This window comes from Embiotoca jacksoni, unplaced genomic scaffold (assembly GCF_022577435.1).
Source record: "Embiotoca jacksoni isolate LCO1_2020_lvr unplaced genomic scaffold, fEmbJac1.0.p SCAF_15, whole genome shotgun sequence".
NCBI classification, from domain to species: Eukaryota; Metazoa; Chordata; class Actinopteri; family Embiotocidae; genus Embiotoca; species Embiotoca jacksoni.
In genome coordinates this window covers 5672938-5684353 of record NW_027185285.1, presented here as the reverse complement: position 1 = coordinate 5684353, position 11416 = coordinate 5672938, and the positions used below count along the sequence as shown (strand labels likewise).

The window sequence follows — 11416 nt, the reverse complement described above, 5'->3', positions numbered from 1 at the left end:
AGGCGATGGTTGTAGTTCTTTCTAGATCATAGATAAATTACACTTGGAGATATAATTGAATTTAAATGTTTGAAATTCTTGTTCTTGCAGGTCGCAGGGTTTGTCTTGAGGAGAGTCTGGCTAAGATGGAGCTCTTCATCATCTTTGCTTCCCTCCTTCAGCGCTTTCATTCCACACCTCCACCTGGGATTCCCGAGGATGAACTGGATCTGACGCCATCTGTGGGCTTCACCCGCCCTCCTTCACCGCATCAGCTGTGTGGTTTCAACCGCCAATGAGTGAGAGACCTTGAGCATGATAATGCACACCTGTACTCATAGCATAAATATTGTTTTACTCACCTTCATACAGGCCATTATATGGTGAGCAGCGCCAATCATTGACACCATGCTTTGAACACATGACGGCTCATGAGAGCAACCAGCTTTTTTTTTTTATTGTACTAACAAGGCAAAAATGGTTACTGGTGCAGACAGGCCCTGAGAAGACCTAAAATACAATTGCACATTGTTCTGCAGCAGAACATTGAATCCTGATATCCCACAGAAACAGGCCCACATTTTAATCTGCAAGTAGTTGTTACTGGAAGACCAACCACACACTGTCCGAACAAGTTGTACTTGTTCTTACTCTGACAACAGCACCACAGAGGGGCGGGCTCATAATAAACTGGGTGTATATTCCATGGTGGTCATTACTCAGGTATAAACAGTCTTGTTGCAGGTTATTCAGAGGAGCTCTATCAACAACCGAGCAAATGACTTATTTGGAGTATTTTCTTTCCTCTTCTTTGTCCAGTCCAGCCACTGCGCTGGGAACTGTTCTTGTCCTGCTTTTCTTTTATGTTGTCTTTAGCAGTTTCACCTCTGATGATAAGAGAGAACCCCCAGGACCCAGGCCTCTGCTGTTGCTTGGAAATCTGTTGCAACTTGATCTCAAGAGACCCTACAACACCCTGTGTGAGGTGAGGGATTAATAATTTAAAACAACCCTTGAAACAACATTTCAGTTTACTTTATACTATTTCCTTAATATTTGACAGCATTTTAATAAAGATGTTTTTCCAGCTTTCAAAGAAATATGGGTCTGTATTTACGGTTTACTTTGGAACCAACAAAGTGGTGGTCCTTGCTGGCTACAAGACAGTCAAAGAGGCTCTGGTCACCTATGGAGAAACTTTTGGTGACCGAGACATCCCCCCTATATTTCAGGATTTAAAGCGAGGCCATGGTATGACCTTCCTTTATAACATTTTTTATTATGTTTTTGTCATTCTAGCACAAGAAAATAGAGAATAGTAAACCTAAATTGCATGTTTCACAGGAGTTCTGTTTTCAAATGGAGAACGGTGGAAAGAGATGAGACGTTTTGCCATCACTACCCTCAGAGACTTTGGGATGGGCAAAAGAATTGCTGAGGTTAAAATCCTAGAGGAGTGTGAACAACTGATTCAAATGTTTGAAGAGCATGGAGGTATGATGTTAATACTGTGTAGAATAGAAGATTTTTTTTCCAATCCACCCTACAAAGAGAGTGCAGGGTCACAGCTGTTGTTCAGTTGTTTATATTAGTCCAATCTGCTTGATTCGTTGAACCTCTACTTGACTGAGGTTTATGCAGTGTCATTCTGTTTTCAAAGAGAGTAACAAATCACCTTCTGTATGCCAGTAAATGTTATGTATTCATGAGAACACGTGACATAAATGTGATATTTTTGCCCTGTTAAATTGTAAACTATAGCTCTAAAGTGCTTACACCAGAAAAAAAAATTAACAGGATTAAAAGCATGAGCAGTTGTGCTAATGTTTATTCCAATTCATTAAAAAAAAAGAAAAAAATAAGTCTCATTTACAGTCTCGTTAATAAGTTATTGAGTTCGTCTCAAAAACTTTAATTCAGATGAGTCTTATCAGTTAACTAAGGGCACAATGAACTGTTAGACGAGCAAATAGGCCATCACAACAATAAAAGCTAGTTATATAAGATACAGGCCGTAAAATAGAAAATTAAAGAGAATGAAACAAAACACTTCATACTGTGTATGAAAATAAGTGTAGAATTAAAAGTGCAAACAACAGTATTGCACATGAGTATGTAGCCGTCCTGGTTCATTATTTCTCACTGTCATTTTTTAGGTAAACCCTTTGATACAACACGTCCGCTGAATTACGCAACATCCAATATTATTTCCTCTATTGTGTATGGAAGCCGATTTGAATACACTGACCCTCGATTTACAAACATGGTGAATCGAGCCAATGATTCAATACGCATCGCAGGTTCTGCATCTGTCCAGGTGAGTTTAATGTTTACTTCTTGACTTGATTCTGATTTAAAATGAATGACACAAAAGATCGTTTTGGGTAATCAATGACAACTGGCACATTTTTATCTGTGAGTGTGGGATTTAGCACAAAAGTAAAGCTGTTATGCAGAATGCTAAACAACATTGAATTCCTGTTGGGGCAGTAGATTCAATTCATCACTATATTGCAACAAAAAGCTAACTATTTTCTGAAAGCCTTTCCACAAGATTTTGACTTTTGTTGACCTAAATGTGGAGGATGTAGTTTGTCATTAACTTAAGCAAAGAAAAATCCTTAATAAGGTAAATGTGTCAGTAAAGACATGCATCTTATTTGCACTGAGAGTAACTTTGTGTGGCAAAACAGAGCATCATGGGAATTAAAACCACAGGTATTTAGTGATAGAAAAATAATCATTTACCTGTTACAAATGAATGATACAAATGATGTCAAACTACCACCCAGTTTCCTAAAAAGTTGGGACACTGTTTAAAAAATAAATACAAACAAATTGATTTTCAAATCATATAAACTCATTATAAGCTGAAAAATACAATACAGACAACATACCAAATCATAAAATTGTATATTTTAAATACATGCTTATTTGGAATTTTAAGCCAGCAACACATTTCAAAAATGTTCAGACAGGGACATCTTTACCACTGTGTTGCATCACCTCTTCTTTTAACAAAAGCATGTGGCCAATTAACCGAGTTAGTTGTGATATATTTGAGACCTTTTCCAGTCTTTTGTTGCCCCTGTCCAGACATTTTGTAAATGTGTTGCTGGCCTCAAATTTGAAATGAGCATATATTATTCATAAAACAATAACATTTCTCAGTTACAGCATTTGACATGTTGTCTTTCTTCTATCATCAATTAAATATCAGTTTACACGATTTGTAAGGTGTAGCATTTTGTTCTTTTTTTTTTTTTAATATTTTACGCAACTCTCAACTTATCCTTTATAAAAGTTCTAGTTTGTGATTCATTCTGTGACATACAAGGAAAAGCTTAAATTAAATATTCATTCAATTTTACATCTTTGAAGTCAATCCACTTGATGAAAATTTTGTGTTTGATTTTTTTTTAAACTTTTATTTCACAGCTTTGCAACATATTTCCCAGGCTGGTCAACTGGATGAAAAACCGGCAGGTGATTGTAAAACATCTTGAGAATAACATCAGAGATGTGAAGGATTTAATCAAGCATCTGAAGGAGACACTGAACCCTCACGTATGCAGAGGGCTTGTGGATTGTTTTCTAATTCGGAAACAGAAAGATGAGGTGAGATGACATGTTTTGCAGTTGCTGTTTTGTTTTTGTAAAAGAACATCATTGTTTTCAACGTCTGTTTTAAGTAAATGTTCTTTCTCTTAGGACTCTTGTGTTAAGGACACTCACTACATTGAGGAGAACTTGATATCCACAGTGATCAACTTGTTTTCTGCTGGCACTGATACCACAGCAATGACACTGAGATGGGGTTTGCTGCTTATGGCCAAATATCCACATATACAAGGTGAAGAGTCAGAGATGAGGCTTGTGAATCATTTCTCATATAGGTGTACGTTTATATTTTTAGCTGATGTTTTAATCATTGGCACCTAATCTTGAAACTAATTAAGATTTGATAGATTTGAAGGTGTAATGCATGGGGGAAAGTCTATATTTCCTGTGTAAGTCAAAAAAATTAAATCTTTAAGTGTCGTGCTGGTTTATGACTAAATACAGAAAAAAAAAATAAAGAGATTCCCATCCACATTAGCTTTGCTTTATCTTTAGTGTTAATTAGCAAATTAAGTTGTCTTAAAATAGGCAACATGGTCAACATTATACCTGCTTAACATCAGCACGTGAGCTTTGTTACAGAGAGCATGCAGTACAGCTGTGCAGAGCTGCTAACATGTACAAGTAGACACTTGTTTCTGTCAGAGTTAATGCAGGGAAAGGTTATTGATTTCCTATGTTGTGTCTGCAGACAAGGTTCAGGAGGAGCTGAACACCGTGATAGGAAGCCATCAGGTCTGCGTAAATGACAGAACGAACCTACCGTACACCGATGCTGTCATTCATGAGATACAGAGACGGGCAAATATTCTCCCCGTGTCTCTTCCCCACAAGACCAGCCGAGACGTCACCTTCCAGGGTTACTTCATCAAAAAGGTCAGCTGCGCTTTCACTATCTATCCAGAAAACAATATCTTTTGAAAATGTTTATTCTCCTCCGACAACCTGAAAACGTTTTCATTTTTACTTGTTAGATCTGCTCTCTTTTTTTGCCGACAGGGAACTATCGTGTTTCCTCTTCTTACCTCTGTCCTGTATGATGAGAGTGAATGGGAGAGCCCACACATGTTCAACCCTTCTCACTTCCTGGATAAGGATGGACAATTTATCAAAAGAGATGCCTTCATGCCCTTTTCTGCAGGTGAAACAGCTTTTTCAGGTTTTTGTTACAGTTCTGTGTTGTTTTTTTTATATACCTGGCGCAGCGCAAATGCAAGTCCAGGCGCAATGATATTTTGTGGAAAACGTGGAAAAAAGCCGCTTGTGCTGATTTGCAACTTTCGTAGACCAAAGAAAGCAGCTCCATACGACACTTCGGTTAACTACAGCTATAGATAGAGTGGACATATGTACAGCGGAACAATAACAACTGAAGTTAACTCAGTCAAGTCAAAGTTAATTGATATTTTCCTGAATACACCTAACACTTTTTCGTAAATTCTGTCAAAGTCTTCACTACACATAAATAAATGCAAACTGCAATTTGACTGGTTGCTGGAGGCATACGACCGTGAGGAGATAGTTTTAGTTCTTTGTAGATTAGAGATTACACTTGCAGATATAATTGACTTTAAATGCTTGGAACTCCTTTTTCTTGCAGGTCGCAGAGTTTGTCTCGGGGAGAGTCTGGCTAAAATGGAGCTCTTCCTTTTCTTCGTTTCCCTCCTTCAGCGCTTTCGTTTCAGTCCTCCACCTGGAATTTCTGAGGATGAACTGGATCTGACACCAGCTGTGGGCTTCACCCTCTGTCCTTCACCTCATAAGCTGTGTGCTGTCAGTCGCCAATAAGGAAGAGAGCTGGAGAATGATAATGCACACCTGTGCTTATTGCATAAATATGTTTTTACCCTCACAAAGGCTGTTACATACTGAGCAGCCCCAATCATTGACACCTGTATCAATTAACAATAAACAATAAACTAATTATATAAACTTTCATTTTGGTCATTTGGGGTGTATATTGTGTCAAAATATGTGATAACTATAAAATCCCACACATACTCTGACACAAAAAGTATTACAAAAGATTTAAAAATACACAGAATATATTTAAACTGATGATGACTTTGTCATTTGACAACATTTTCTCTCATCACTTGAGTGTCAGCGTGCTTCTTCACTGGTGTTCATGCTGAACTTCACAAAATACAAAAAACCTCAAGTGCAAAAAAGAATAAATCTGTAAAAAAAATTTTTAAAAGATTAGTTGGCCGATTATACCGATGTAAATATGAATCAAAATCTAAAGTACTGCTGCTTTGAAAGTAGCAGTACTTTAAACAGGGACTGGACTGTGAGTGAAGAAGACAATTTTTTTTTATATAATTAAAGGAAATTAAGAGAATTAATAGTATTTCCTTAATATAATTATTGCTTAAAAAAAAAGGCAATAATACTCACTCTAAAACCTGAATTGAATGCTAAAATACCAAATACTAAAAGCTTCCAGTCAAATATAAATGTACAGAAATCTTACAAAAGATTTAAGAATACACAGAATGTATTTAAACTGATGATGACTTTGTCTTTTGATAACATTTTCTCTCAATCAAAGCATGTTTCTTCACTCATGTCTATACTGAGCTGCACTAAAGTTTCAGCCTTTTGGGCTTCAATGGAGCAGGGAAGACCACAACGTTTAAGATGCTGACACGTGATGAGAGTGTTACGTCTGGAGACGCCTACATTGATGGATACAGCATCTTGAGGGACGTTAAAAAGGTAAGAGGGAGGGAGACGGTGAGAGAAAATCAAAGGGAACTCGACTTCAGTCGAACAACTTTTTGGATTTAAACGGACAAACTCTTCCATCTAAAACTCACTGCTTTTAACATTCATCTCGGGATTGCAGGTGCAGCAGCGCATAGGTTACTGTCCTCAGTTTGACGCCGTGTTGGACCACATGACAGGAAGAGAAACTCTGTGTATGTATGCCAGGCTCAGGGGAATACCAGAGAAGCATGTGTCTGGCTGTGTGGAGAATGTCTTGAGGTCGCTGCTGCTGGAGCTTCATGCTGACAAACTGGTCCGCAGCTACAGGTTGGTAGATCTTTTGAGAAAAATCGGAGCCATTTTCAGATAGGTTTTGTTGCCATACACTCCACATGTTACTCTGAATACTGCTTTATTTGGCTGAGAAAGTATGTCCAAATCATATGGTACCTTGAACATTTTCAGTGGCGGTAACAAGCGAAAGCTGAGTGCAGGAATGGCTCTGATTGGTGGGCCTGCAGTCATCTTCCTCGATGAACCTTCAACCGGGATGGATCCTGTGGCCAGGAGGCTGCTGTGGGATGCTGTTACACGCACACGGGAGTCAGGCAAGGCCATAATCATCACTTCCCATAGGTGAGCTGTGGAGAATATGTTGGGTCTTGGCTAAAAGAAGTTCCATTTTGATACATGTTAAGCAGCTTACCCCCCTGATATGTCTGCTCACCAGCATGGAGGAGTGTGAGGCCCTGTGCACCAGGCTGGCGGTGATGGTCAATGGTCAGTTCAAGTGCCTCGGGAGTCCCCAACACCTGAAGAGCAAGTTTGGCAGTGGCTACACCCTGCTGGCTAAAGTACATATAGAAGCTGAGCTGGAGGGCAGTGACCTGCTGCTATTTAAAGACTTCATTAAAAGCACCTTCCCAGGTCAGAGCTGTCGGGATACTTTACAATGCAAAACAGTAAAACACAATGTTTTATAATAGCTGCACATTTACAGTTATAATTTCACTCTTGAGTGGGCAGATAGCTGTGTTAAATATGGATTATTTTAGTATGTTTCCTGCAATGCATTTGACCGTTGAAGGTCTTGTTTTTAAAAGGATCTGTCACTGTTAAAGTATAACAAAGTAGATGTAACCGGGTGATTTTTTTTTTTCTCCCTCAACAGGTAGTCAACTTAAGGATGAGCACCAGGGCATGGTGCACTACCATTTGACTGACAAAACACTAACCTGGGCGCAGGTACAGTAGCTGATTTACAGATTAAAAGCCTCTGTCACATTGCTCAAGAGTAAAATACAGAAGAGGCTCTCACTTGTGCTGTGTTATATCGTCCTCTAGTGGACAAAATGGTAACCAAGTTATTTAACTAGGAGGTACTTTCTCATCCCTTTCTCCTTATATTTTATTTTCTACTTCAGCATGTCCTTCATCTCTTTTTTTAATTTTAAAGGCAGCGGGAGGAAGTAGGCGGAGTGAGGAGTCCGTTCATCCATTGTCCTGTCTCCACAGTGTGTGAACAGAGGCTGGAGCAGAATGTGGTTTGTCTCCCAACTCTGTTTTTACCTTGAACACACACTCAATGGGCCAGTCGCAAACTTCAGCATTTGTTCTCCTGTACCACCTCGGTGCGTCTTTGTTCGGTCGTTCATGCCGTTGTTGTTGTGTGAATGTAGGAAAAGTTATTCGGATACTGATCTGATTATGGTATGTGGGGCATTGATTATACCAAGTAATGAACTCTCAGTACTGCACCTTTTTAGTGAGGTCAAAGACAATGACACCACTCAAAACACGCTACCACTATTCTGTGTGTGTCAGGGTTTATTTGTGTGTGTGTGTGTGTGTGTGTGTGTATAAAGATTGTCTTTTTATTATTTATGATTTTTATGACTTTATTTTGTTTTCAAGACTTTGTGCTTTATTTTGGTGATCATCAATCATTACAAGAGAATGAACCACTCCAATTGATGCACACCTTTGAGCCTTATCTAACAAATGAGGGTTATTGTTTCTTTATATTTCCCTTAACAGAAGGTCTGGTTATCCTTAAGAGCCTCATAATGTTGTTGCCAGATGTACATAATGTTACGTGTTCATGGTACTAAAACCATATACTCAGTTAAAAACTGTTTTGGGATCATTAATGTATGCATGCATGAAATACGACTTACTGAATGCATGACTCTGGGCGAGCAGAAAACTGCTAGCAAACAATAGAAGACTGTCCATACTGAAGATCCATCCTCAGATTACATTTAGTCCATTCTCAGTATATTTAGGACCTCTTCATTTTCAGCTCTTGTGTGGCGATGATTCTGTTTTTGCTGCCAAACAACTTATAGCAACAGTGTGTAATAGGTTGATGTCAGCCATTACAGTTAACATGGAAGCTATTTAGAAGGAAATCCTGAAAGCATTGTGTGATGCAGGAGATTATTTTCAAATGTTGCTGAAATTGGAAGTCTTGAATTCAAATCAAAATTGTATGGGATTTGATTTGGACCGAGAACAGCAAGAATGCAATGACCTTTGAGGTGTTTTAATTTTTTTTTTCTTTTCGTTTTTCCTGCACTGTGTGTGTGTGTGTGAAAAATAAAAAATTAAAATGGCCCCCCCAAAAATGGATAATAGAACATCCAGGCCTCTGCAAATGAACAGATGCCTTGTTCTGAAGAAGAATGATCAACACAGTTTTTTGTTTTTTTCTCACCTCAGTTCAAAGTGTGCACTGGTTATCACATTCCCAAAGCCTTGTGTGTGTGTGTGTGTGTGTGTGTGTGTGTGTGTGTGTGTGTGCGTGTGTTTGTGTACGACAGAGGAACAACAGAGAACTTGGCTGTATGATCCCTGAATTCATCCAGCCTTTCTTACACCAGTGCTTTGATAGACTTTAAATGTTAAAACCAAGAGATTGTCATTGTGCAGTGGAAAAAATTCTGCTGTATTATCTTTATTTTTTTTATCTTTAATGAGGTGCTGCAATAAAAATGCCCCCCCCATAAATGGATAATAGAACATCCAGGCCTCTGCAAATGAACAGATGCCTTGTTCTGAAGAAGAATGATTAACACAGTTGTTGTTGTTTTTTTTCTCACCTCAGTTCAAAGTGTGCACTGGTTATCACATTTCCAAAGCCTTGTTTGTACCTAATTGTACCTAAAGAGCTTGTAAAATGATGCATACATTCTGTAGACATAATTAGAATAACATTTAATGTTTCCAAAAAAATACATCCCACACACATTGATGATAAATATATTCATAGCTTCCTGATTTTCATCCCTTTTAAAGATCTATACTACAATCTTTGGTGATTATTGATCTGATGAACTAATTTTAAGTGTGCAAATGACATTCCTACTCTAAAGAAAAAACACTTCACAGACGTGAAATGAATGTATTCACCGTTTTACATATAAGCAAAAAGCACTCGGTCAACTTTATTAACTGCTTGATATGATTTATGTTCACCATGCCGACTGATTTGAAAAAAGTAGACATGATTGTCCAGAAAGTCACTAAAATGTTGCTGATTCGTCATCACAGGATTTAACCTTTAATTTTCACTTTTTACATTTGTTTCAGTATTTGCACATTTCATCTTTCATTACATGTAAGACTTGAAATTACTCTAATGTTAAGGCACGTAGTTTGAGCAAAAATGGAAGGATTTGTGCTGCTGAAATTGGAGGAATGATTAATGCTGTATCATATTTATAAAGGGAATTTACATCATAATAATTGTGTACTGTACCATGGAACTGACCTTGTCAACTCTCTGTGTATCACTATTCTTTTTAAATTAAATTATGCTCTATGCAAAGGGTAAAGAAACACCAGAATCTGGTTTTATTTTCCCAGTAAGTATACGTCATGCTTTTTACACCCGACAAAACCCTGTGTCAGATGAGGGGCTAATAATAATTTAAAACAAACCATTTTGTGACCTGGCAGAATTTGTTGTCATTTCATTAGTAGGCTGTTTGACGGCATTTAAATTTGTTTACTCCCGTTTTGAAATAAATAGGCTATGGGTCTGTATTTACAACTTCATAACTCAGGAACAGAAGGTGAGATTGTGACCATATTTCACTTTAGCTCAGGTTTTGTATTGGTGACACTAATTTTGGGTGTGGACCTTGAAACTGTGCTGATTGCACAGATCTTCTGTACTGTTGAAGATGAACATCCACATTTTAAGATTTGTAACGTCTTTGCTGCAACATCTATATTTGAAATATTGTCTACTTTCACGGCTGCGATGTTGTCATTGGACTTTGGCGCCACTTTTGCTCCTTGATTTTACACACTAACAGATATACACACTAATGTACAGCGAAACAATAACAGCAGAGCTCAACAAAGTCAAGTCAAATCAATTTAATTTATGTTTCTCTAAATACACTTAATTCTTTCCATTAAATTTCATAAAACTCTTTATACATAATTTAATCTGGACATACATTATGGAAACTGCAACTTGACTGGTTGCTGTAAGCACACAACCATGAGGCGATGGTTGTAGTTCTTTCTAGATCATAGATAAATTACACTTGGAGATATAATTGAATTTAAATGTTTGAAATTCTTGTTCTTGCAGGTCGCAGGGTTTGTCTTGAGGAGAGTCTGGCTAAGATGGAGCTCTTCATCATCTTTGCTTCCCTCCTTCAGCGCTTTCATTCCACACCTCCACGTGGGATTCCCGAGGATGAACTGGATCTGACGCCATCTGTGGGCTTCACCCGCCCTCCTTCACTGCATCAGCTGTGTGGTTTCAACCGCCAATGAGTGAGAGACCTTGAGCATGATAATGCACACCTGTACTCATAGCATAAATATTGTTTTACTCACCTTCATACAGGCCATTATATGGTGAGCAGCGCCAATCATTGACACCATGCTTTGAACACATGACGGCTCATGAGAGCAACCAGCTTTTTTTTAAATTGTACTAACAAGGCAAAATGGTTGCTGGTGCAGACGGGCCCTGAGAAGACCTAAAATACAATTGCACATTGTTCTGCAGCAGAACATTGAATCCTGATATCCCACAGAAACAGGCCCACATTTTAATCTGCAAGTAGTTGTTACTGGAAGA

At 38.2% G+C, this 11416-nt stretch overlaps 2 protein-coding genes across 2 annotated transcripts; both read left to right on the top strand.

The window, feature by feature from the left end:
- The first annotated feature begins 757 nt into the window (after positions 1–757).
- Positions 758–5505, top strand: LOC138197997 (cytochrome P450 2K1-like). Its single transcript, XM_069149086.1, has 9 exons — positions 758–964; positions 1068–1230; positions 1324–1473; positions 2136–2296; positions 3418–3597; positions 3691–3832; positions 4292–4476; positions 4600–4741; positions 5201–5505. The coding sequence occupies exons 1-9, from the start codon at positions 758–760 to the stop codon at positions 5386–5388; spliced, it is 1518 nt and encodes a 505-aa protein (XP_069005187.1). The 3' UTR covers positions 5389–5505.
- Positions 5506–6593: 1088 nt separating this feature from the next.
- Positions 6594–8546, top strand: LOC138198000 (phospholipid-transporting ATPase ABCA3-like). Its single transcript, XM_069149089.1, has 5 exons — positions 6594–6639; positions 6778–6948; positions 7043–7239; positions 7484–7557; positions 7773–8546. Exons 2-5 carry the CDS (start codon positions 6809–6811, stop codon positions 7884–7886), a joined length of 525 nt encoding a protein of 174 aa, XP_069005190.1. The 5' UTR covers positions 6594–6639; positions 6778–6808; the 3' UTR covers positions 7887–8546.
- The last annotated feature ends 2870 nt before the right edge of the window (positions 8547–11416 follow it).

What these genes read in the sequence shown, in the direction of transcription:
- LOC138197997 (XM_069149086.1), top strand. Translation starts at nt 758, where the DNA reads ATGACTTATTTGGAGTATTTTCTTTCCTCTTCTTTGTCCAGTCCAGCC. An exon ending in TTCGGAAACAGAAAGATGAG is followed by an intron (nt 3,598 to 3,690) that starts GTGAGATGACAT and finishes TCTTTCTCTTAG; the next exon opens with GACTCTTGTGTTAAGGACAC. An exon ending in CTTCATGCCCTTTTCTGCAG is followed by an intron (nt 4,742 to 5,200) that starts GTGAAACAGCTT and finishes TTTTTCTTGCAG; the next exon opens with GTCGCAGAGTTTGTCTCGGG.
- LOC138198000 (XM_069149089.1), top strand. Translation starts at nt 6,809, where the DNA reads ATGGCTCTGATTGGTGGGCCTGCAGTCATCTTCCTCGATGAACCTTCA. An exon ending in CATTAAAAGCACCTTCCCAG is followed by an intron (nt 7,240 to 7,483) that starts GTCAGAGCTGTC and finishes CTCCCTCAACAG; the next exon opens with GTAGTCAACTTAAGGATGAG. An exon ending in AAACACTAACCTGGGCGCAG is followed by an intron (nt 7,558 to 7,772) that starts GTACAGTAGCTG and finishes TTTTAAAGGCAG; the next exon opens with CGGGAGGAAGTAGGCGGAGT.